The 26,997-nt window shown below is 40.4% G+C and overlaps 1 protein-coding gene across 6 annotated transcripts in view; it reads right to left on the bottom strand.

Moving 5' to 3' along the window:
- Positions 1 to 26,997, bottom strand: part of RNF216 (ring finger protein 216) — a 167,597-nt gene that overhangs the window by 131,136 nt on the left and 9,464 nt on the right. For 5 of the 6 annotated variants that reach the window (XM_010344821.3, XM_003934252.4, XM_074390404.1 and 2 more), the window contains exons 2-4: positions 23,753 to 23,888; positions 15,930 to 16,063; positions 1,191 to 2,033 (exon numbers count right to left, since the gene is read on the bottom strand). In XM_010344821.3, the coding sequence (XP_010343123.2) occupies positions 1,191 to 2,033; positions 15,930 to 16,063; positions 23,753 to 23,819 (1,044 nt within the window). In that variant the 5' untranslated portion in view covers positions 23,820 to 23,888. The remainder of the gene's footprint in view (positions 1 to 1,190; positions 2,034 to 15,929; positions 16,064 to 23,752; positions 23,889 to 26,997) is intronic. The other variant, XM_010344822.3, reaches the window with a different exon arrangement.

Raw genomic sequence — 26,997 nt, forward strand, 5'->3', positions numbered from 1 at the left:
AACGACTAGAAAAGGGCTGTGAAGTAGGTCTGTGTGTGTCTTCAAGTTCAAAACTAGTTCCCAGATCAATCTGTCTACATAGAAGACAAGGTCTAGAAAGGTCTCGAGATCTGGTTCTCTGTCACCATGTTACAGATCCATTCATTATTGTTTCAATAAATATTGAGTAGCTGTCTAGGCAAAGGAAATAAAAAAACAAATAAGGCACAATCCCATAAGCGTCCCCAAGCAGCATACAATCTAGTAGCTAGATAAAAGAACACCTGGGTGGCCATGCACAGTGGCTCACATCTGTAATCCCAGTGGGAGGCCGAGGGGGGTGGATCACCTGAGGTCAGAAATTTGAAACCAGCCTGGCCAACGTGGTGAAACCCCGTCTCTACTAAAAAAAAATTTAAAAATTAGCTGGGCGTAGTGGTGGGTGCCTATAATCCCAGCTACTAGGGAGGGTAAGGCAGGAGAATCGTTTGAACCCAACAGGCAAAGGTTGCTGTGAGCAGAGATTGCGCCACTGCACTCCAGCCTGGGTGACAGGACGAGACTCCATCTCAAACAAACAAAAAACACCTGGGTAAAGTAGAGTTAAGGGACTTGTTTGAAGGCAAACAGTAGCTACTGTATGTAATACCTTGTGTTACTCTTAATATTAGCACTAAAAGAGCTCTGTATGATGACAGAAACATTCTCCTCTATGCTTGATGATGAGGTAAGCTGTCAGCCTCATGTGGCTATATGAGATGTGACTGCTGACTGGTGCCAATGGAAACTGCCATTTGTAATTTTATTTAATGGTAAGACATTTAAATGTAAACAGCCACAAGGGCTAGTGACTGCCATACTGAACAGGATAGGTTTAGGTAATTCAATAAACCTGCTTTAAGGGTTTGCAATTGGAGTGAATTGAAGGCCCTGGAAAAAAACAAGGGATTGCAGGTATGACAGCACTAGACAACCATGATATGAAGTTAGAATCACAGAGAGCTTCCTGAACGGTTAATTATAGTAAAGAAAGGCTGATTCCATTTTCATGTCTTCAGCATTTCTATTCTGTTCTGTATATCTAGATATATACCTCTAAAGAAAATGAAGTCCACATATACAAACTTTTTTCCTTTTTTTGCAATGAAAAAAAAAAAATCAATCAGTATATGTAATGTCTACAATTATTTACTTGATAAAATAAAACTTACCGTTTCCTTCACTAATAGTGCAACAAGTTCTTGATCTACCTCTGTAGCCTCTTGCCCCCAAATGTTTTCTAAATTGGGCTCTTGAGGTTCTTGCATTGGAAAGGCTGGACCTGGCTCTTCATCATCAATTGCTAACTGTTGGTCTTCAAACTCCCCTATAGGATGGGCAGGCTGAGGAGAAGAGCGGTCTGAAATCCCACCTTGCTGAGGTTCTGGCCTTGGAAAAGCTGGCCCGGGGAATTCATGCTGAAACAACAAGCGGGCCAGCTCTGCTTCAGGCTGCCGTTCCTGAGGAACAACCTGGTTTGTTATCTCACGGGGCTGTTGGTTCACAGATTGGAAGTAAGGATGATCTAGCCAGCAGTCTTCTTCGATGGCCTGATCATCTGCCAGAGCAGATGACTCTCCCAGATTTGATAATAGCTCTGTTTCTGAGTCTTCGGATGACTGATTCTGAGTTTCCAAAGTATCGCTTTCTGTGTAAAGAAGGCTACCTTCTTCCAAGATGACGACTTTCTGCTCTGATCTGGGGCTGACAATGTCATTTGCTGCTTGGTTACGACTCGGTCCAGGCTTGGGTTCTCTATCTGTTTGGACACTTGGCTTAGTGAATTCAGAGACTCCAGGAGGCCCAAGATCCAGAAATTCACCGTAGTCATCCTCAGAATCGTCCTGTGCCCCAGAATCAAACAACGGGTTGTTATACACTGAAAAATAGCGGCTTTTATCTGATTCAAATGCTGCTCTAAACTTTTTAGGCCTTTCTTCTCCCAACCTTTTCAGATCTTGCCACTGGGCAGCTGGTTTGATGAGATTGGGTCGTGATGTCTGAGGTTTATTTGTCTAAGAAAAAACGAAATTTTAATAATAATAATTCAATTTCTTTCCTATGTCTATCCCTCCTTATGTACTTATACTGAGCTTCCGAGATAGGACAGGAAAGAAACAAAAACACACTCTCTTTAACAGTACCTACCTATTCTTTATATTTATCTTAACATTTAAATTTGATCACACTGTATAATATCTGTAAGAATCAAAGTAGCCATTCATAGATTAAGGCTTGAGATACAGTTTCAATTGTAATTTATTTTTATTTTACTTATCTTTATTTTTGAGACAGTTTCCCTCTGTCACCCAGGCTGGAGTGTAATTGTGCGATCTCAGCTCACTACAACCTCAGACTCCTGGGCTCAAGTGACTCTTGTGCTTCAGCCTCCCGAGTAGCTGGATTACAGGCATGTGCCACCATGCCCAGCTAATTTTTGTGTTGCTTTTTCTTTCTTTTTTTTGTCGTCCAGGCTGGAGTGCAGTGGAGCAATCTTGGCTCACCACAACCTCCGCCTTCCGGATTCAAGTGATTCTCCTGCCTCACCCTCCAGAGTAGCTAGGACTACAGGAGCGTGCCACCACACCCAGCTAATTTTTTGTATTTTTAGTAAAGACAGCGTTTCACAGTGTTATCAAGGATGGTCTCGATCTCCTGACCGTGTGTTCTGCCCGCCTCGGCCTCCCAGAGTGCTGGGATTATAGGTGTTAGCCACCATGTCCAGCCTAATTTTTGTGTACCTAATAGACACAGAGTTTTGCCATGTTGGCCACGCTAGTCTCAAACTCCCTGCCTCAAGTGATCTGCCTCCCTCGGCCTCCCAAAATGCTGGGATTACAGGTGTGAGCCACTGCACCCTGCCATGAATTATAATTTAACCCGAGACTACTAAAACAAAAATAACTCCACAGCAGAGAAAACAATGAAAGAGTGTTAACACATCAGAATAAGAAATGTTCAAAAAATACATAAAAATAATCTAAATCTCACTAAAAATTAAAACAAGACAGTATTTTTTCCCTGTAATATTACCAAACTTTTAAATTAGATAATACCAAGCATTGCTGAGGATGTGTGTGGAAACCTTTTTTTTTTTTCTTTTTTTTCAATTTCTTGAGACAGTCTTATTCTGTCACTCAGGCTGAAGTGCAACGGTGTGATCTCAGCTCACTACAACTTCCACCTCCCAGGTTCAAGCTATTCTCCTGCCTTAGCCTCCTTAGTAGCTGGGATTACAGGCACCCACCTTCACACCCAGCTAATTTTTGTATTTTCAGTAGAGACAGGGTTTCGCCATGTTGTCTAGGCTGGTGCTGAACTCCTGGCCTCAGGTGATCAGCCCACCTCAGCCTCCCAAAGTGCTGGGATTACAGGTGTGAGCCACTGTGCTTGGCTGATGTATGAAAACTCATACTATCACTTATTGCTGGTGAATTTGGGAGAACAATTTGACACTATTTATTAAAATAAAAAATGTATATATCTGTAATCACTTTTTCATACCATTCTATAAACCCTCATGTATCTAAATAGGGCGTATACAAGAATATTCAGCACAAACAGAAAAAAACCTAGAGACATTTTCAAGTTTGTCCCTAAGAGAATGGTTAAATAAACTATTACTTATTTGTTCTACAAAATACTCTATAACTGCCTCCACCAAAAAAAGAGGTAGCTCAATCTGTAATGAAATGGAAAGCTCACCAAGAAATGCCATTAAGTCAAGAAAAGTGAGTTACAAAATCATACATAGAATGATTTTATTTACTTAAAATATGTAAGACACAAAATCATTTCTAAAAGTATGTATATGTACACACATGTATATACCCATGGATACATACAAATTCAAAGAAAAGACCTGGAAGGATACATGCTACACTGGTAACAACAGCTCCTCTAGGAAGTCCCTAGAAGAAAGGAGATGGTGAATCTCAGGCTTTAGTGTGAGTCCCTGAAGACTATGCCACTCAAGTAAGGGGGGCAAACTGGACCTGGACCACCTGGGAACTGAATCCCAGCAGAGTGAGTTTAACTCCCTGAATATGAGGTGCTGTTGTTTTTACTCTTCTTCAAGAAACCAATTAAGGTCCTCTATAGAGAAACATAACACCACATAGAATCTCAAAATTTTCGTACACAATGACTTACACTCAATCAAAAATAACTAGGCAAACGAGAACTTAAGGCAACAATAGAAAACCAAAACAAGCGAAGTTAACAGACAACAGCAACAAGCCTACAGAGGTTTCACACAGTGAAGTTATCAACATGAATTCTAAAATAATAATTAGCATGTTTAGGAAAATCAAAGACTAGATTGAAAACTGTATCCAAGAAGTACAAGATCAAATGCAAGTTCCAGAATGGAAAAATACAGTAAGACTGGATAGATATATAGCATTTTAGGTAAATATAGTTGAAGAAAGAAATTAGTGCATTGAAAGCCAGGTCAGAATAAAATAGCCAGAGTAAGGCATAGACGAAATGGAAAATTAGATAAGAGAACATGTCAAGAACAATAACGCCTTCAAAACATGTAAGCAGACCTGTAGAAGAGAAGAAGCTGTTTCTTTGGTAGAGGAGGAGGAAGAAGGAAAACAAGTGAGGGAAGGGAAGGAGGGAAGACAGATAATGGTTAGGTCAAATCAAGAAAAAAGCGGAAAAGGCCGGGCGCGGTGGCTCAAGCCTGTAATCCCAGCACTTTGGGAGGCCGAGGCGGGTGGATCACAAGGTCAAGAGATCGAGACCATCCTGGTCAACATGATGAAACCCCGTCTCTATTAAAAATACAAAAAAAAAATTAGCTGGGCATGGTGGTGCGTGCCTGTAATCCCAGCTACTCAGGAGGCTGAGGCAGGAGAATTGCCTGAACCCGGGAGGCGGAGGTTGCGGTGAGCCGAGATCGCGCCATTGCACTCCAGCCTGGGTAACAAGAGCGAAACTCCGTCTTAAAAAAAAAAGAAAAAAAGAAAAAGAAAAAAGCGGAAAAAATATAAGGAGTCACAGATTAAGAAAAAGTAGAACAGTCTGTTTTGTTTAATTCTATAGAATATATTCAAAATCTCAAAGAATGCACTGGTTCTGTAGACTCTAAAAACAAAAAAACAAACCCTCAAAGAAATAAAGAAAACTTCTGGCCAGGCGTGGTGGCTCACACTGTAATCCCAGCACTTTGGGAGGCCAAGGTGGGCGGATTACCTGAGGTCAGGAGTTTGGCCAGCCTGACCAACATGGTGAAACCCTGTCTCTATCAAAAATACAAAATTAGTTGGGAGTGGTGGCACATGCCTGTAATCCCAGTTACTTGGGAGGCTGAGGCAGGAGAATCACTTGAACCTGGGAGGCAGAGGTTTGCAGTGAGCCAAGATTGCACCACTGCACATTCCGGCCTGGGCAAGAGTGAAACTCCATCTCAAAAAAAAAACAAAACCCAAAAAACTTCTAAACTTTTTATGAAGTCAGAATCATGTTTATATATATAAAAAAATCTGTTAAGGATATCATAAGTACACATGAACCTACAGGCCAATCTCACTTATGAGATCTACGGAGAAAATACTATTATTAGCAAATGGAATCACCAGCAGCATGTTATCACTACAATGCCACAACCAAGGGGGAGTCTTTCCAAAGACACAGTAACTTACCAACTAACAGGTCAAGGAAGAAAAACCACATGACAATCTCTGTAAGATGCTGAAATAGAATGTAACAGAATTCTACATTCACTTCTGGGAAAAAAAAAAACCTTTAAAGTCAAAGTACATGACTAGTTACTTAACATAACTAAAAAAATAGTACCTCAAGCAAAAAGGCACCATCACAGAATCATTAAAAGTACTCATGGGCTGGACGCGGTGGCTCATTCCTATAATCCCAGCACTTTGGGAGGCTGAGGCCAGCTGATCATGAGGTCAACAGATCGAGACCATCCTGGTCAAGATGGTGAAACCCGATCTCTACTAAAAATACAAAAACAGCACATGCCTGTAGTCCCAGCTACTTGGGAGGTTGAGGCAGGAGAATTGCTTGAACTTGGGAGGTGGTGGTCACAGTGACCGAGATAGTGCCACTGTACTCCAGCTTGCCTGACAGTGTAAGACTCTGTCTCAAAAAAAAAAAAAAAAAAAAAAAAACCCGTATTCCCATTTATGTTGGGTTGGTGGCCATTCTTGTTCTTCTCTATCAACACTATTAAAATTTTTGAGGAAGTACCATAATTAGACAAGTGAAAGAAGTATAAAAATTGGAAAGACAGATCAGATGCAAGTTTTCAAGAAATTTAAGAGTCAACTGAAAAATCACTACAGACAATAATGATAAGGTGATCAAGTCAAGGGCCAGGAATGGTGGCTCATGCCTGTGATTCCAACACTTTGGGAGTGCTGAGGTGGGTGGATCACTTGAAATCAGGAGTTTGAGACCAGCCTAACCAACATGCTGAAACCTCATCTCTACTAAAAATACAAAAATTAGCTGAGTATGGTGGTGCATGCCGTAATCCTAGCTACTCAGGAGGCTGAGGCAGGAGAATTGCTTGGACCTGTAAGGTTGCAGTGAGCTGAGATCCGGCTACTGCATTCCAGCCTGTGCAACAAAGCGAGACCGTCCTAAATAAAAGAAAAAATAAAGGGCAACAAGAAGACTTACTCTCCATTTTGGAATGAAGCATTGCCTGATGCTAGAATCACAATAAAGACAATTGAGATCCTTATGCTAAATTTGCTGTGATTTTGCCTTTGACAGGTCTGGCAACCCAAAAGGGACAGAGATTGTTAATGATCTTGAGGTAACTCAAGGAACACAGTAAAAAACACTAACTCCCTTTTTTGGGGAGTATTTTCCTCATGTTGCAAGCGTTTGAAGTCATCAGGTCTGAGCTCTGCTCTTTTTAGCAAATGATCTCTTTGACTTTGAGGGTACCAAGTCAGGCAGTGTGTGAGAGAGCATTTGACTTTGCAGTATGTAGAATTAATCTGTGCTGTGGCAGGGCACATGACTTTTGGGAATGTGGTAGCTCACAAATCACTGGCAAGAACTGTATTCTTTTGCTCCTTCTTTGCAGAGGTCTTTATGGCTTGAGTCAAGCCCCCAAGATTATGGCCAGAAAGAAATGTGGGTGCAACTCCAACTGCTGCTAGCAAACAGGGGTACAGTTTTAAAGCTAACTGATATCAGCTGTATTGAGTGCAGGAAGGATATAAACTCAGGCTTTTGGAATCTGTGGGTATGTGGATTCTTTCTCTTGCAGGCTAAGGTGAGGGAGGCCTCAGGTGTCTGACTCGGTCAGATGGAAACTGGAAGGTTACTAGCTACGCTGGGTATCTTGTAGCCAAAGCCATCTCAGTCCTGAGATACACAAGAACCAACATATAAACAGGATCCCTAATTTCTAAAAATTGTACTCTGCCTTCTGGGAGTCCTGCCTTTTTCATGTACGAAATTTCTGGCCCCAGGAGCTATAAATATTTACAAAAGTGGCAGACTTTACAAAAAATAATTCAGAATTACGATGTGGAATGTTTCAGATGAAAAAGTGTTCATCCAAGAAATTCACTTGAATCCTAAGCCTCCAAATTACACAGAGAGAACAAGATTCTTAATGGCATTCAAAAGCCTCAAAGAGACAACAGGATTCTAAAATAGCTTTTTTTTGGGAAAGATTCACTGCAAAAAGCTAATGAAAAACTAGAAACGCAAGATTACCTCCCATACCAGACAGACCAATGCAGCTTCTACTGCTCTCCTCTATCCTACCTTACCTGAATATTGCATCTACTCCTGAATATTCACAGTCTACTAACTCTGAGTTGCCTTTCTTCTCTGAAAAAACAGCTCAACTGTTTCCTTATGAAACAGAACGACCTGAAAATGTAGTACGTAATTCTTAACTTACATGCTATGGAATGGGCCACAGTTTTAAAATGTCCTAAATCTAGAGAAGACTTTCAAACATATTTTAAAGAATTCAAGGGCTTTAAAATTCAAGGTCTTCATAATTATAACTTATGACCCTAGGATACATGACTTTACCAGCTAACACATGTTGGTAGGCCCTGGGGAAGGAGGGGGAATAAAAACAGATAAAAGCAGCAGAATGTTATTTTCCTGAGGATGACATTCGGGATCTGACAAGTACCATCCAGTCTATGTATGGGCCAGGCAAAGCCTGAAATATCAGACATGACCTTTAGAAAGCCATTCCCAAAATGTTTCAGAGCTCTATGGTGTTACCTGAAACCAAAATAGATGCCCCTTTATCAACTAAGACAAATCCTAAGGTTTTGTCTTTAAAAAAAAAAAAAAAAATTAGGGACAAAGCCATGCATGGTGGCGCACGCCTGTAATCCCAGCTACTCTGGAGGGTGAGACATGAGAATCGCTTCAACTCTGGAGGTGGATGTTACAGTGAGTCGAGATTGTACCACTGCATCCCAGCCTGGGCAACAAAGGGAGACTCTGTTTAAAAGAAAAAAAAAAATTAGAGACAGGGTTTCATTCTACCACCTAGGCTGAAGTATAGTGGCAAAATCATAGGTCACTGTAGCCTTGAATTCTTGGGCTCAAATGATCCTCCTGCCTGGGCCTCTTACAGCACTGGGATTACAGGTTATGAGCCACTGGGCCTGGCCTAACCTTTAAGGTTAAGGAAACAAAAGTTACCTATGAGGTCAAGGGTTCAGGATGACTGGTGTGGCAACTCCCTAAATTCCTACGCTCTTAAGAAAAAGCACACTATTGCTAAACTCCCTACCAATAGAAGGTATCGGGCAAATATCAGACCCCTCCCTAACTGATTTACAACCCAGAAACCCAGTACAACTCTTATAAGGACAGAGGACTGGCCTTACAAACATCCTTTTCTGATAAACTACTACAAACAGATCTTACGCCAGTTTCTGCCAGCTTATAGAGGCTACACACAAACTGGCTTTGTGCCCTATAGTTCACCTTTTGAAGGAAAAAGCCAAATTTTACCTCATTTTAATGCTGAAACTCTACCTTAGGGAAGCTCTGTTAAGTCTTTGGCAGCCCTGAAGTCAATAAGTAAAAAACCTCGTCTTAAAAAAAAGAAAGAAAAAAAAAAAAAGACAATACTGCCATGGAACTAAATCAGTCTCTAAAACATGACTTTCTGACATTTAGTTATTTTGAAATTCTTTGTAAAAGAAACTTGTGGTGGCTTGCTCCTGTAATCCTAGCACTTTGGGATGTCAAGGCGGGCAGATCACTTGAGGTCAGGAGTTCAAGACCACCCTGGCCAACATGGTGAAACCCCGTCTCTACTAAAAATATAAAAATTAGCTAGGCACAGTGGTGGGCGCCTATAATCCCAGCTACTCAGGAGGTTGCGGCAGGAGAACTGCTTGAACCCAGGAGGCGGAAGATGCAGTGAGCAGACATCATGCCACTGCACTCCAGCCTGGGCAACAAGAGCAAGACTCCATCTCAAAAAAACAAAACAAAACAAAAAACAACAACAACAACAACAACAACAACAAAGGAACTCACATCTATAAAGAAAATCTCAATTTTTAAGTGTCTCTGCACCTAAACCACTGGAAACATGTATAATAAAAAGTATACTGGCTTAAAGTTTGTATAACAAACCTAACCTTTGTTTAAGATGCTTTTCCTAGCGATGCAGTTTTTTTATTTTTATTTTTATTTTTTGAGACACAGTCTTGTTCTGTTGCTCAGGCTGGAGTGTAGTAGTGCCATCTTGGCTCACCGCAACCTCTACCTCCTGGGTTCAAGTGCTTCTCCTGCCTCAGCCTCCTGAGTAGCTGGGATTATAAGCGCCTGCCACCATGCCCAGCTAATTTTTGTATTTTTAGTACAGATGGGGTTTCACCATGTTGGCCAGGCTGGCTTTCAACTCCTGACCTCAAGTGATCTGCCCGCCTTTGCCTCCCAAAGTACTGGGATTACAGGTATGAGCCACTGTGCCTGGCCAGCATCTAGTCTTAACTGGGCCTTTACCTTTGCCTTTCTTTGTTTGTGTAAATTAGTATAGTGTTTCAATCTAAGTTTTGTAAATTGCCTACCTTTTTTCATCTGGAAGTCATCTCTGTGGAAGCGCAAACTTGAGTGGTGTCAGGTTAGAAATTGCTTGAGGGCACTGTAATAGGTGATTGAAGGACTGATGGTCTAAAGAGGGGATAGAAACTTTGTTGACTTAAATGACAGGGTCCGAACTGCCAGAGCCAACTTATATGTGGATTTTCTTCTACTTGCAACACTTAGTTTCTTCCTTAGCCAACTCAATGTGAAGACCACTCAGATAATGAACTTTATAATGACCCACTGCGACTGAATGAATAGTAATTATGTTTTCCTTTTTCCCCCACCCCCGAGATGGAGTCTCATTCTGTCGCCAAGCTGGAGCAATCCTGGCTCACTGCAACCTCCACCTCCAAGGCTGAAGCAATTCTCTGCCTCAGCCTCCCAAGTAGCTGGGATTACAGGTGCCTGCCACCACACTTGGCCAATTTTTGTTATTTTCAGTAGAGATGGGGTTTCACCATCTCTGCCAGGCTGGTCTTCAACTCCTGACCTTGTGATCCACCCACCTTGGCGTCCCAAAGTGCTGGGATTATAGGTGTGAGCCACCGTGCCTGGCTTCCTTATGATTTTCTTAATCATAAGGAAAATCATAATGATTTTCTCAATCATAAGGAAAATCATGATTTTCCTCAGCTTACTTTATTATAAGAATGTAGTATATTATATATATATACACACACACAAAACATTACATATATTAGTACACACACACACACACATATATGTATATATTAGGCCACAGGACACATATATGTATATATGGCCAGTCCTCTGTCCTTATAAGAGTTGTACTGGGTTTCTGGGTGTATATATACACAGACACATATATATATGTGCTATACAATTTTACATATATATAATACACTAACTAAAGTATGTTAACCAACTATGTTATTGGTCAACAGTATACTATTAATAGCTGAGTAGTTATTAAGTAATATTAAGGAGTTAAGGCTTTGGTCAACAGCATGCTATTTGCAGTTAAGTTTTTGAGAAGTCGAAAGTTATATGCAGATTTTAAACTGCACAGGGGTCAACACCCCTAACCACCATGTTGTTCAAGTGTAAACTGTATTTGACAACTGGCAAATAAAGAAACTTAATGAAGGCTGTTAAGATCTGCTGCTCTTGTGTCTCTGTGTCTATACATGCATTATGTATGTGTGATATTTCTCTACCAAAATACATGAGAGAACTCTGATAATTGGTTTAAGGAAAAAGTAAGCAATTCAATCTTTTATCAGAAAAACAGGACCTAATTCCAATGCCTTTTAGTTCACATGAGTTGGGTATTTTTGACAAGACCATTTGGAAAACAGCTGTATGTCTTCTGATTGGCAAAAATGCCCACATACTTATCTTTTTTTGAGACAGGATCTCCCTCTGTCATACAGGCTGGAATGGTATCAAGGCAAATATCAGACCCCTCCCTAACTGATTTACAATCCAGAAACCCAGTACAACTCTTATAAGGACAGAGGACTGGCCTTACAAACATCCTTTTCTTGGTTCACTGCAACCTCTGTCTCCTGGGTTCAAGCGATTCTCCTGTCTCAGCCTCCTGAGTAGCTGGAAGTACAGGCATGTGCCAACACACCTGGCTAATTTTTGTATTTTTAGTAGAGACAAGTTCTTACCATGTTGGTCAGGCTGGTCTCAAACCCCTGACCTCAAGTGTTCCACTCGCCTTGGCCTCCAAAAGTGCCAGATTACAGGCATAAGCCACCGTGCCTGGCCTATATGGATGCTTTTTATATTTCAAAATCATATGAAGCTCCTAGAAATCTGGTATGTCTTGGTATAAATGCTACCAGTCATAATTTTGGTTCAGAAATAACTAAATTTCCTTGTCAACTATGTCATTATTATAATGAACTCTCATCAGGTTTTTAGCCACGGTCATTTTAAGTCCTGCTGTCTAGTTATTCTGTTCTGACACTTTTTCTGAAAACTCTTTGCAAGCAATTATAATCCTTAAGTGCTGTGTCTTAAAAGACGTATATGGGAAAAATGAAATGAACTCTTGATAAATACAGGTTTGAGTTCATACTATTGAACTAAATATCCAAAATTCTAATGAGGAAACTAATGGATTTGTGTAACTGCTAACCAAAATCAAACAGTAAAAATTACATGAGACTGAATTGATAAAGAAGAATAACAGGTTTTTATGGCTTATTTGAAACACTGCTGGTTCTTTTAATGTTTTGTTTTCCAGATTTAAGGAAACTGTTTTAAACTTTTTATAACTTACAGCAATTTGGTTAAGTATACTTTTGTAATAAAAATAAAACATTATCTTTTCTTCCCAACAGGATCCTTCCAGAATTTGCAAACTATTCAGGACTATTCTTATTTTTATGGCAATATCATTATTTGCATAAGTTCAATAAGTATCTGTCCTTTTAATAACAGGATACAACTGGAAACTGGATATGTTACCAAGGCTTTGACTGGAATGCCATATTTCAAAATGTGCAAACAATGCCTGGCTTAATGCATTCCCTGCCTTACAGTGAGTAAATCTGTCTCTTCCTGGCAGGCTCAGGAACCTCCAGATGTTGGATGCAGGAGGCAAAAACTAATGTCTGCCTTGGTTTGGCTTCCTAGCAGAGACATTTTTTAAGCTCTAACTTGAGATTCCTTGTCAAAATTTCTAGCAAAGCAAATTTAAGTATTTGGTTTTAAATATGCAGTTAGTCAGGCAAACTGGTCTTACTGTGATTATCTTTGGTAGAAATGGGAGTGACTGTAGAGAAGAAAATTACATTTCAAAAGAAAATTCCAATATGCCTGTTAGACTGTAGCCCTGTTTATTAAATTTTCATTATCTACCTGTACATTGTACTGAATTCTGAATTCTTTTAGTTTTCTCTAATATCCAGCTACAACTATCCAATGAAGGAGAACTGCTCAGTTCCTGAAGCCCTGTAAGCTGAAGCTGGACAACTCGATGTAAATTTCAAGGAACACGCCTCATGCCTAATGGATGGGCCACATACAAACTTCACTAGGATGGCCAATGCCATAACCAGAGACATTTCACAACTGCCAACTACATCAGAGCAAGACTCCCTCTCATAATAAGACTCTTACCTTCCTTAATTTTTCCTTACTTTTGCCTAACTCTCACTTGGCAGGACAACACTGTAGTTAAAATTTCACCATCAGTAGCCTCTGCAGGGAACTTGCACTCCCTGCTTTAATTTAACCCAGTCATGGGATGCTAGATTACCTACTAACTCAACAGAGAATAATCTGTGCAGTTGATGATGCTTCTTGTTGCATACAGAGAAATACATCAGACACTGCAGAGCGGACTACCTGGTTACAACAAGGTAGACACCTTGTCCGGCTATTTGATTTTAGTTGGTTTGGTTCACAAGGGCTCTAGCTGAGGAGCATATTCCACCCAAACTCTTGGCACTACCCTCCTTAAGAGTCACAACAGCAGTCTCCCTGGTGTGCTGTATCCCCTCAAAAAGTTTTAAATGTTTTTATACACCAACTTGTCAAACGCCAAATGATCTTGCTCCAACTAGAACAAGAAAAACAAAACAAAGAAAAAAAAATGTGTGATAATGATGACACCAGAACCTATAAAGTGTATCCTGGGACCAGAAACCCAAAATGATGGTAACTAAGAGTGGTACTGATGCCTGAAGGTTTGGTCAGGCCCTGGGTGAAAGTCTGACAGAAACGGAGGAATAGTTAAATAAAAATTATAGGAGGCCACTGTTTTGGACTAAGTGTCTGCACTAGACCCCAAAAGACCAGACTAAAACTCAAAATGGAGTCATCTATGTAGATCTCATGTTACTAAACCTAAACCTGGGAAGTTCATTTGATCCTCCCAGAATTCGAGAGAAAGAGTGAACAACCAATTTCTTAAACAGGGCAGTTTAAATCTTCAATGGGTATCATATGAATTTCCCTCTGCTTTAATCCTTATACAGGAAAGGTGGCCTGAAAAAGCCTGATGTTAACTAGACAAAACAAGTTTTCTCTTTTGTCTCCCTGTCACAAACTGACAAGAAAAGTAACTTTGAAAGGACTTTGCTTCTGCTCTCTTCAGCCCTTCTCTGTCTATAAAGCCAACCACTTCTGCTCAGCTCAGTGGAACACCTACTGAATTTTATGGAGAAGTGTTGCTTGGTTCTAGAACCACAATAAAGCCAACTAGGATCTTTAAACTGGGGGGGGGAAAAAAAAAAGGCAACAGACTTGTAGTTTAAAAAAACAGGATTTTTTTCTTTTTGAGAAGAAGCCTTGCTCTGTCACCAGGCTGGAGTATAGCAGCGCAATCTTGGCTCACTGCAACCTCCAACTCCCAGGTTGAAGCAATTCTCTGCCTTAGCCTCCCGAGTAGGTGGGATTACAGGCGCCTGCCACCACACCCCGCTAATTTTTTGTATTTTTAGTAGAGACAGGGTTTCACCATGTTGGCCAGGCTGGTCTTGAACTCCTGACCTTGTGATCCACTTGCCTCAGCCTCCCAGAGTACTGGGATTACGGGTGTGAGCCACTGTGCAGAGCCAAAACAAACAAACAAACAAACAAACAAAAAACAGTTTAAAAGTACAATGAAAGGGCCAGGTGTGGTGACTCATGCCTGCAGTCCCAGCACTTTGGGAGGCCCAGGCTGGTGGATCACAAGGCCAGAAGTTCGAGACCATTTAGGCCAACATGGTGAAATCCATCTCTACTAAAAATACAAAGATTAGCTGGGTGTGGCAGCACACACCTGTAATCCCACTGCTCAGGAGGCTGAGACAGGAGAATCCTTGAAACTGGAAGGCGAAGGTTGCAGGGAGCCAAGACTGCACCACTGCACTACAGCCTGGGTGAAAAAGTGAAACTCCATCTCAAAATAAATAAATAAAAGTATAATGAAAGCAAACATGCCATTCACAAAAGCAACAGAAAAGCCAGGTGCAGAGGCTCATTCCTGTAATCCCAGTACTTTGGGAGGTCAAGTGGGTGGATCATCTGAGGTCAGGAGTTCGAGACCAGCCTACTAACATGGAGAAACCCCACTTCTACTAAAAATACAAAAAAAATTAGCTGGGAGTGGTGGCGCATGCCTGTAATCCCAGCTACTCAAGAGGCTGAGGCAGGAGAATCGCTAAAACTCGGGAGGCGGAGGTTGTGGTGAGCTGAGACCATGCTACTGCACTCTAGCCTGGGCAACAAGAGCAAAACCCCATCTCAAAAAAAAAAAAAAAAAACAAAAGGGCAACAGAAAATATAAAATAACCAAGAAAAGCAAAAAATGTTTAAGATCTATATTAAGAAAAATTTAAAATGCTTTCTGGAAAGGCGGCTTGACTACATGAAAAGACAACATTTGTTCTTTGTTAGAACAGTATCATAAAAATTGCTCTATAAATATAAGAAGATTTGTTTCAGATTAGGCAAACTGATTTTATATATACATAAGTCTATTTATATTTTGGAACTAAAAAAGTTGATCGTAAAATCCATACAAAAACTTAAGCGCAAGACTATCCAGGATGATTCTGAAAACTGTGGGATAATACGGGGAGAATAAGCCCACTCCAACAGTAAAACATACTACAATGTTGGAGCAATGAAAACAGTGCAATCTGGTGCATTAACAGTCAGATGAAACAATGGTGCAGAGATTCAATCCAAAAACAGACTGAAAACATACAGCTTCTAAATCTAAGAGTACATGAGGTAGAATGGAAAAGTGTCTGTTCTCAGAACAAGTACAAGAGGTGCTCTCAGCTATTCTACAAAAAGGCCCACAAGAGTGGCTGAAAAATCAGATCACCAATTTGCAATAATGTCTCATTGTAAGTTTAAAGAAAACTCACTTCTGTCAGGATGACATCATCATCCAGGTCCTCTTCTTCATGTTGCTGAGGAGCTGGGGTGACCAGCATTGGAATCCCTTCCTCATCTGAGGAGTCAGATATGGTGATGGGCCCATCTCTGAGACTGATCCACTCTAAAGGAAAGCAGAGAACACTGTTACTGGGAGGCTGGCACTATCCTATCCAACCTTTTAAGTTTGTCCTGACAAGGGTACAGCCTAAAGCCAAGTTCATGACTACTAGTGTGTTAACTTAGCTCCTCAAGCAGTCCATGCACTTAAGCATTAACAGCCACATTTCTATGCTGACTTTTGTTAATAACACATTTTGGGAACTGCTAGAGAAGATCTGACAATGACTATGATCAATATTATTAACTTTTTCTCATACTAGGCTGGAGAGATCTGTTCATAACATTTTCTTGACTGCAAATTTCTTTTTTTTTTTTGAGACGGAGTTTCGCTCTTGTTACCCAGGCTGGAGTGCAATGGCGCGATCTCGGCTCACCGCAACCTCCGCCTCCTGGGTTCAGGCAATTCTCCTGCCTCAGCCTCCTGAGTAGCTGGGATTACAGGCACGCACCACCATGCCCAGCTATTTTTTTTGTATTTTTAGTAGAGACGGGGTTTCACCATGTTGACCAAGACGGTCTCGATCTCTTGACCTTGTGATCCACCCGCCTCGGCCTCCCAAAGTGCTGGGATTACAGGCTTGAGCCACCGCGCCCGGCCTGCAAATTTCTTTAAAGTGAAATAATGGTCTCCCAATCCATCTCTATTCCTCTGAGGAAAAGGCTACTTTATTTAAATTGCTTGGCCTGAAAAATTTATCACGCAAAAATAGTAAAATTTTAATTATTTAAAATATTGAAATTTGTTCACCTTAAACATAAACTTTAAGAATCATTTAAGCAAACATATTTCAATGCTTTAGTCAAGCACCCATTTAGTATCTACAACAGTGAGCAATTTAACTTTCCTAGTTTCCTTTTAAATATATACTATAACCATCTAGATGTAGTAATTCTATTCAAGGTTTTTACTTCCTTTTATCAATTTGAAAACAGGCCGGGCTGGGCATAATGGCTCACACCTGTAATCCCAGCTGAGGCAGGTGGATCATGAGGTCAGGAGTTCAAGACCAGCCTTGCCAAGATGGTGAAACCCCATCTCTACTAAAAATACAAAACTTGGACAGGCACGGTGAAGGCGCCTGTAATCCCAGGTACTCGTGAGGCTGAGGTAGGAGAATCGCTTGAACCCAGGCAGCAGAGACTGCAGAGAGCCACGATTGTGCCACTGCACTCCAGCCTGGGTGACAGAGTGAGATTCCATCTCAAAAAATAAAAAAATAATTAAAGAACACAGCATGGTCTACAAATCAAGCGCACAGTTCTATGAATTAATACAAAAGGGCCATCTGTGTATAATCATCACCACAAGATCAGGAAATATTTCTAGCACATTAGTAGCTTCCCTATGCTTCCCTTCTCCCAATCTCTGCTCTCTTTTCATCCCCAATGGGAGAATTTCTAATTATGCAGATAAGTTTTGCATGTTTTTGAGTACATATTCTTCTACACTTGGCTTTCTTGCAAATGTTTGAGATACATCCATATTGCATGCTGCTGTAATACTTTGTTATATATAATATACTATGTGAAGATAGCATAAATTATTCATTCTTCTGTTGATATTTGAGTATGTGGCAGTTTAGGCTATTGTAGATAATGCTATTATGAACATTCTTGTGCAAGTCTTTGGTGTACTCATTTTAGTTGGATATCTTCTAGGAGTGGAAATGCTGAGTCACGGAATAAGTATATGCTCCATTTTAGTAGACAACACTAAACAAATTTTCCAAATTGTACCAATTTACACTCCCATCTGTGCTGTAGAATAGTATGTTGCTTCACTTCCTTACTGGAAGGCAACCATACACATTCATTTATATATTGTCTAGAGCTGCTGATAGGTTTTGGCTGTGTTCCCACCCAAAATCTCATCTTGAACTGTAATCCCATAATCCCCACGTCACGGGCAGGACCAGGTGGAGGTAATCGGATCACGGGGGTAGTTTCCCCCATTCTGTTCTTGTGATATTAAGTCTTGAGGTATGTGATGGTTTTATAAGCATCTGGCATTTCCCCTGCTTGCAGTCACTCCATCCTGCATTCTGAGAAGGTACCTGCTTCTCCTCTGCCTTTTGCTATGATAGTAAGTTTCCTGAGACCTCCCCAGCAATGTGGAACTGTAAGTCAGTTAAACCTCTTTCCTTCATAAATTACCCAGTCTCAGGTATTTCTTCATAGCAGTGTGAGAGCAGACTAATACAGTTGTTTTCATGCTACAATGGTAAAGCTGAATAGTTGCAACAGAGACCACATGGCCTACAAGGCTACAGTATTAACTTAGCTCTCTAAATTTGCTGAGCCCTGGTTGTGGGTATTAATTTCTCACCTTTTCTTCTTCCTTTTTTCCCCTAGACTGGGTCTTGCTCTGCTGCCCAGGCTGGAGTGCAGTGGTGCAATCTCGGCTCACTGCAACCTTTGCCTTCTGGGTTCAAGTGATTCTTGTGCCTCAGCTTCCTGAGTAGCTGGGATTATAGGCTTGCAACACCATGCCTGGCTCATTTTTGTAATTTTAGTAGCGGTGGGGTCTTCCCATGTTACCTAGGTTGGTTTGTTTTTTTGCAACAGGGTCTCTTTCTCTCTGTTGCCCAGGCTGGAGTACAATAGCATGAATATAGTTCTCTGCAGTCTTGACCTTCTGGGTTCAAATAATCTTCCCATCTTGGTATTCCAAGTACCTGGGACCTGGTTGACCCAAGACCACCATGTCCAGCTAATTTTTTTATATATATATTTTTTGTAGAGATGTGAGTCTCACCACATTGCCTAGGCTGGTTTTCAAATCCTAGGCTCAAGTTATCCTCCCACTTTGGCCTTCCAAAGTGCTGAGATTACAAGCATGAGCTACTGTGTCTGGCTGAGCTTTAATTCTTGTCTAATGTATTTTAGGCCATTTAAGTTTTCTTCAAAACATGGCATTAGATGTATCTCATAAATGTAATAGACTATATTTTCATTATCATATCATTCAAAATATTTTCTAATTTTGATTTCTTCTTACATTGGGTATAGAATCCCACATATGTTTATTACATTTGTTAACCATGTTCTTCCAATCTTCCATATTCACACAAGTGTGTGTGTGCTTACTTTTTCAGTTACTGAAACAAGTCTTAAAAATCCCTACTATAATTGTGGATTTGTCCAATTCTGTTTTTAGATCTACCAATTTTTGCTTTGTATAGTTTTATATCATGTTACTAAGTATACAGTATTAGAACTACTTTATCTTCCAGTACAATGAATCTTTTATCATTATGAACTCTATCAATGCTTCTGGCTGGAGTTTCTATCAGTTTTATCTGATATTACACAGACATAATCAGCTCTTTTTTTCTTTTTGGCTATTTGAGTGATGTACCTTTTTTCACTCCTGACAAAATTTTAAAAAATCTTTATTTTATCTTCATTTCTAAGCCTATTTCCACTAGTTATAAAATCTAGATGAGTAGGTAAAAACACTATTTAGCAATTAAAAAGGAATGAATTACTGACATATGCAATAACAGGGACAAATCTCAAAAACATGACCTTTCACAAAAGAATTCAGGTATAAGGCCGGGCGCAGTGGCTCAAGCCTGTAATCCCAGCACTTTGGGAGGCCGAGGCGGGTGGATCACAAGGTTAAGAGATCGAGACCATCCTGGTTAACGTAGTGAAACCCCGTCTCTACTAAAAATACAAAAAATTAGCTGGGCATGGTGGCACGTGCCTGTAATCCCAGCTACTCAGGAGGCTGAGGTAGGAGAATTGCCTGAGCCCAGGAGGTGGAGGTTGCGGTGAGCCGAGATCGCGCCATTGCATTCCAGCCTGGGTAACAAGAGCGAAACTCCGTCTCAAAAAAAAAAAAAAGAATTCAGGTATAAAAAATATATACAGTATGTACAATTACATGAAACTACAGAGTGAAAAAAAGCAGATTAGGGGTTTTCTTAGGCCTGGAGTGGGGTAAGGACTGACTGCAAAGAGGCACAAGGGAATCTTGTTGGAGTGATAGAAAATGTACTCTATCATAATTCTGGTGGTATATTAATTTGTCAAAACTTATTGAACTATAAACTTAAAAAAAAAAAAAACTACAGAGGTTGGTGCATAATAAAAATTGTTAATGTTGGCCAGGAACAGTGGCTCACGCCTGTAATCCCAGCACTTCAGGAGGCAGAGGCAACTGGATCACTTGAGCCCAGCAGTTCAAGACCAGCCTGGCCAGGCAATATAGAGAGACACTGTCTTGACTAAAGAAAAAAAAAAAGTTAATACAGCTAATAAAAACAAAACAACACTATACATCTGAAAAAAATTCTCATGATGGGTACAGAGTATATAGAACTTGTTTAACAGAAAAATATTGGGTGCAGAGTATACATAGCTCGTCTAACAGAAAAATGTATCTCCAAAGTCACTATTTTCCAAAAGGAATTAGGTGTTCTTAAAAAAACTGTTCGAGTATATTTAAGATCCCATTAAAAAAACAACTACATAAAGCAGAAGTCATCTTCTAATCTTTCAGAAAAACAAAAACCTACAACATTAATCTGATATACATGTACAAAAAATTATACAAGTTATAATTAAGATTTAAAACTGTCTGAATCCAATAAATTATGGCTACAATTACTACTAAATTAAAATACAGTATTAATAAAATCCTAAAAATTATTCCTACTCTTGTACTCATAATTTGCATAGCTCGAGCAATTTCAGTACTCTTGATTTATTTACCTTATAAAATTTGCTCAATTTTAAATGCTCTGAAAGCCAAATATACAGTGGACTCTTTGGCAACACTGATTTGAACAGTGTGGGTCAACTTATTTGCAGATTTTCTTCCACCTGTGTCACTGCTGAGACAGCAGGACTGCACAAGGCTTTCGGGAGCCTACCCCTTGCAACAGTGTGCCCTCAACGTGAGACATGGAGTCAAAGGAGATTATTTTTGAACTTTAAGATGTAAGAACTGCCCTGCTGGGTTTTGGACTTGTGTGGGACCTCTGGCCCATTTCTTTTGGCCAATTTCTCCCTTTTGGGACAGGAGTATATATCCAATGCCTGTACCCACACTGTATCTTGAGAATAACTAACTTGTTTTTGACTTTACAGGCTCGTAGGTGGAAGGGACTAGACTTGTCTCAGATAAGCCTTTGGACTTTTGAGTTAATGCTGGAATGAGTTAAGACTTTGGGGACTGTTGAGAAGGCCTAATTGTATCCAGAAATGTGAGAAGGAGAAAAGACTTGGGAGCGGCTGGGGTGGAATATTATGGTTTGGATCTGTGTCCCTGCTCAAGTTTCATATTTTTATTTTATTTATTTTTTTCCTCGAGATGGAGTTTCGCTCTTGTTACCCAGACTGGAGTGCAATGGTGCAATCTCGACTCACCGCAACCTCTGCCTCCTGGGTTCATGCAATTCTCCTGCCTCAACCTCCTGAGTAGCTGGGATTACAGGCACGCGACACCATGCCCAGCGAATGTTTTGTATTTTTAGTAGAGACGGAGTTTTACCATGTTGACCAGGATGGTCTCGATCTCTTGACCTTGTGATCCACCCGCCTCGGCCTCCCAAAGTGCTGGGATTACAGGCTTGAGCCACCGCACCTGGCCATCAAGTTTCATATTTGATTGTAATCCCCTATGTTGGAGGTAGGGCTTGGTGGAAGGTAAATGGATCATGGGGGTCATATTTCATGAATGATTTTGTATCATCCCCTTTGGTTACAACAGTGAGTTCTTGTGAGATCTGGTTGTTTAAAAGTGTGGCACCTCTTCCTCAACCCCTCTTGTTCCTGCTCCAGCCATGTTAGCCAGGTCTGCTTCCCCTTCACTTTCTGTTGTGATTCTAAGTTTCCTGAGATCTCCCCAGAAGCAGAAGCTGCTATGTTTCCTGTATAGCCTACAGATTTATGAACCAATTAAATCTCTTTTCTTTCTTTATAAATTACCGAGTCTTGGGCATTTCTTTATAGCCAGTCGAGAACAAACTAATACAAGGACCAACCCCTCTTCTTCCTCCTCTTCTTCAGCCTACTCAATATGAAGATGATGAAGATGAAGACCTTTAGAATGGTCCACTTCCACTTAGGGAACACTAAATAAATTTTCTTTCTCTTTTTTATGACTTTCTTAATAACACTTCTTTTCTTTAGCGCACTTTACTGTACGAATACAGTATATAATACATATAATGTATAAAACATGTATTGACTATGTTATCAGTAAGGCTTCTAGTCAATAGGAGGCTATTAGTACTTAAGTTCTGAAGGAGTCATTTTTCTTTCTTTCTTTCTTTTTTTTTTTTTGAGGCAAAGTCTTGCTCTGTCACCCAGGCTGGAGTGCAGTGGCAATTCTCCTGCCTCAGCCACCCAAGTAGCTGGGATTACAGGCACGCACCACCACACCCAGGTAATTTTTGTATTTTTTAGTAGAGACAGGTTTCACCACGTTGGTCAGGCTGGTCTCGAACTCCTGACCTCATGATCCACCCGCCTCAGCCCTACAAAGTGCTGGCATTACAAGTGTAAGCCACCGTGCCTGTCCTGGCCTGAGCCACTACACCTAAGAGAAAATTCACATATTGATACAAATATGCTAACAAAACATGGGCTAAGGGTATCATTTTTCTAAGGTCAAATGTAATTTACTCTCTGCTAGAAAAAATCATCTTTGTAAACACAAAATATTATCAATGGGAGAAAACAAAACCAGTATAACCTCTTGCACGGAATTTGTAAGTGCAAAAAATGAACATAAGGATTCTACACCTCAGCATGAATTTTTTCCTTTTAGCACAAGTGTAAATGTGAATTTGAACTTAATAGGAAATTTCATAAACATTTAAGAATATTACAGAAATGCAAGCACTATTCCCTTTGCAAATTAATAAAATTCCCCAAAACTTTAAAAATTGTAGAACAGGCCAGGAACAGTGCCTGATGTCTGCAATCCCAGCACTTTGGGAGGCTGAGGCAGGCAGATCGCCTGGGGTCAGGAGTTAGAGACCAGCCTGACCATACGGAGAAACTCCGTCTCTACTCCAAGTACAAAATTAGCTGGGCATGGTGGCACATGACTATAATTCCAGCTATTCAGGAGGCTGAGGCAAGAGAATCGCTTGAAACGAGGAGGCAGAGGTTGCGGTGAGCCGAGATCATGGCCCTACACTCCAGCCTGGGCAACAAGAGTGAAACTCCATCTCAAAAAAACAAAAACAAAAACAAAAAAACCCATAAAACAAACAAAAAAAACATGTTCCAAAGTTCCCCTAAAGGCTAAGGCAGAATATTCTGGCAAAAAAAAAGAAATTAAGCATCATGTGAGGACAGGCCTACTTTAGTATCACCTGTAGTATTTCAGGTAATAAAGGCCTAGTGGAGCACTCCTTTATAATCACCATGCCTTCAAAAACTGACCCTGACACTGTTTCTTAAGACTCAACGACTGCATACTGGCAATGTTTCACCAGCAAATTAACCGCTTATTAATGTAGTTGTAATGAATGAGTCTTAAACTTCACTCACGCCAGCATTATCATCATCTGATTTAATTCTAGTCTAACTAGTCTTTTTATGTCTAAAAATAAAATGTCTCTGGATTCTAAATGGTATAAAATAGGTTCATTTAAAAAAAGGTACAGCTGTAACACTAAAGGAAAAAGCCACAGGGAAAGGGATAAAGAGTGAGCAAACAAAAACGTACCTTGTCCCCGATGGCAGTGAAAGTTGTTCAAGTGAATTACCTCTTCATTGTTGTTTCCCTCTGCCATTTTTAAATGCAGACATGCACATATGCAACTGTTAGTATCTAAACATGGTGACCATCTGTTTCAAAAGGTCTGAAAAGGAAGCAAAGAGGAACAGTAAGAATGAGGGCGTATTAAAACTCTTACCATGTATCTGGTCAGGGGAACATAATGAAGCTTAAGCTGAAAACATTCCTTAAGAAAACATATGCAAGGAAGTAGTTTAAAAACACACACACAAACTCAAAACATATGGCATTAAAACGTGTTTTTAAAATACACATATTAAAGCAACAAAGTACTAACAGAGAATTCACATATTGATATAAATATGCTAACAAAAATGGGTTAAAGGTATTAATAGGCAATTCACAAAAGAGAAAATACAGAAGATGCTCAACCTCACTAAAAATCAGGGAAAGGCAAATCAGAAAATGAATTATGTTTCGGCTGGACATTGGGAGGCCGAGTCTGGCTGATCATGAGGTCAGGAGTTCGAGACCAGCCTGGCCAGTGCGATGAAACCCTGTCTCTACTATAAACACAGCCGGAAGTGATGGTGGGCACCTGTAACAGCTACTTGGGATGCTGAGGTGGGAGAATTGCTTGAATCCGGGAGGCAGAGGTTGCAGTGAGCTGAGATTGCATCACTGCACTCCAGGCTGGATGACACAGTGAGACTCCATCCACTCCACCAAAAAAAAAAAAAAATTATGTTTCAAACCATTTGGGTGGCAAAAAAGCCAAGTATGTAAGAAATGGGAAATCTTATACATTGCTGGTGGTGCATGTCTGTAATCCCATCTATTCAGAAGGCTGAGATGAGAGAATCACTTGAACCCGGGAGGTGGTGGTTGCAGTAAGCCAAGATCATGCCACTGCACTCCAGCCTGGGAAATAGAGCAAGACTCTGTCTCAAAAAAAAAAAAAAGAAAAGAAAAAATCTCTTCCTAAGAAGCAATTAATGCTAAAGTAATAAAACATGATCTTTAAGTAGTAGAGAAAGAGTAATTGTAAACTTCAAATTTTATGATCCTTAAATTATTTTCAAAAGTAAAGACAGGGTGTGGGTGCAGTGGCTCATGCCTATAATCCCCCCACTTTGGGAAGCCAAAGTGAGAGGATCGATGGAGACCAGAAACTCGAGACCAGCCTGGGCAAAAGGGTGAGACCCTATCTCTATAAAAAACTGAAAAAAATTAGTTGGGCATGGTGGCACATATCTGTAATCCCAGCTACTTGGTAGGCTGAGGCTAGAGGACTGCCTGAATCCATGAGTTCCAAGGTTACAGTGAGCTATGACCAACCCACTGCACTCCAGCCTAGGAAACAGAGCAAGACTCTGTCTTAAAAAAAAAAAAAAAAAAGCCTAAGGATGGAATAAAACAATTTTTAGACATGCAAAGACTAAGAGCCCACAGATACTCAAACAGCTATTAAAAAATGAACTTCAAGGCCTGACATGGTGACTTATACCTGTAATCCAGCACTTTGCGAGGTCAAGGTAGGTGGATCGCTTAAAGTCATGAGTTTGAGACCACCTGGACAACATAGTAAAGACTAGCTATACTAAAAATACAAAAATTAGCTGGGTGTGGAGGCAGTCAGCGTTTGTAAAACTAGCTACTTGAGAGGCTGAGGTAGGAGCATTGCTTGAACTTGGAAGGCAGAGGTTGCAGTGAGCCAAGACAGTACCACTGCATTCCAGCCTAGACAACAGTAAGACTCCATCTCTAATAATAATAATAATAATAATAACAATCAGCCAGCAGTGGTGGTGTAAGCCTGTAGACCCAGCTACTCAGGAAGGTGAGGCAGGAGGACTGCTTGAGCCCAAGAGTTTGACACTGCAGCGTGCCACCATTATGCCACTGCACTCCAGCCTGGGTGACAGCAAGACCCTGCCTCTTAAAAAAAAAAAACGAAAGAAACAAAAAGCATTAAAAAAAAACATGAATCTAGGCTGGGCACAATGGCTCACACTTGTAACCCCAAGAAGCCAATCCTTGCGAGACCAAGGTGGGAGAATCACTTGACGCTAGGAGTTCAAGACCAGCCTAGGCAATATAGCGAGACAAAAAATAAAAATAAATTAGCTGGGCAGGGTGGCATGTACCTATACTTCTAGCTACTCTTCTGAGATCCTAGGATAGCCAAATCTTAAGAGTTAAAAACAAAATGAAAACAGACCTAATACAGACCAAACCATGACAGGATCAAGATGATTTGCCAGTACTCTAATTTCCACACCTAAAAAAACTTAAACCACAATGAAGGAATATCATTTGGACCCTCCAGTTTTTTCATTCATAATGTCCAGACTTTGATTTAAAAAAAAAAAAAAAATGACCAGCTACGGTAGCTCATGCCTGTAATCCTAGCACTTTGGGAGGTTGAGGCAGGAGGATCACTTGAGTCCAGGAGTTCAAGACAAGCCTGGGAAACATAGTAAAATCTTGTGTCTATTTGAAAAAAAAAAAAACCAAAACACCGGAACCAGTGGCTCATGCCTGTAATCCCAGCACTTTGGGAGGCCTGGGGGGAGGGCATGCATGCCTACACACACACACACACACACAGCGCTTAAATTGATGGACCTTAAGGAAACAAGATTAATCCCTTTACAGCTGGACAGACTTGAACAGTACTATCAAACAGCTTGACCTAACTGACACTTTATCCAGTAACTGCAGAATACATTCTTTTCAAGTGTATAAGAACATTTACAAAACAGATTGTATGCTGTGCCATAAAGCTAGCCTCAATGAATGTGAAGATTTGAAATCATACAGCATGTTCTCTGACAACAGTCAAAAAAAGATAACTAGGAAATTCTGAAATGTGAGAAATGAAGCAACTTTTAAAATCCACATATTAAACTAGAAATCAAAATGAAAATTAGTTAACTATTTTGACTAAATGAACTGAAAGATAATGAAAACAAAACATATCAGAATTTATGGGAAGGAGGTAAAACAGTTATTAGAAAGCAATTTACAGTTCCAAATGCCTTATTTTAAAGAAGAAAGAGGCTAGTCATGGTGGCTCATGCCTGTAATCCCAGCACTTTGGGAGTCTGAGGCAGGCAGATTGCTTAGCTCAGGAGTTCAAGACAAGCCTGGGCAACATGTTGAAACACCAACTCTACCAAAAAACAAACAAACAAATTAGCTGGGCATGGTAGCATGCACCTGTGGTCCCA

Source organism: Saimiri boliviensis, chromosome 20 (genome assembly GCF_048565385.1).
Source record: "Saimiri boliviensis isolate mSaiBol1 chromosome 20, mSaiBol1.pri, whole genome shotgun sequence".
Classification (NCBI taxonomy): Eukaryota; Metazoa; Chordata; class Mammalia; order Primates; family Cebidae; genus Saimiri; species Saimiri boliviensis.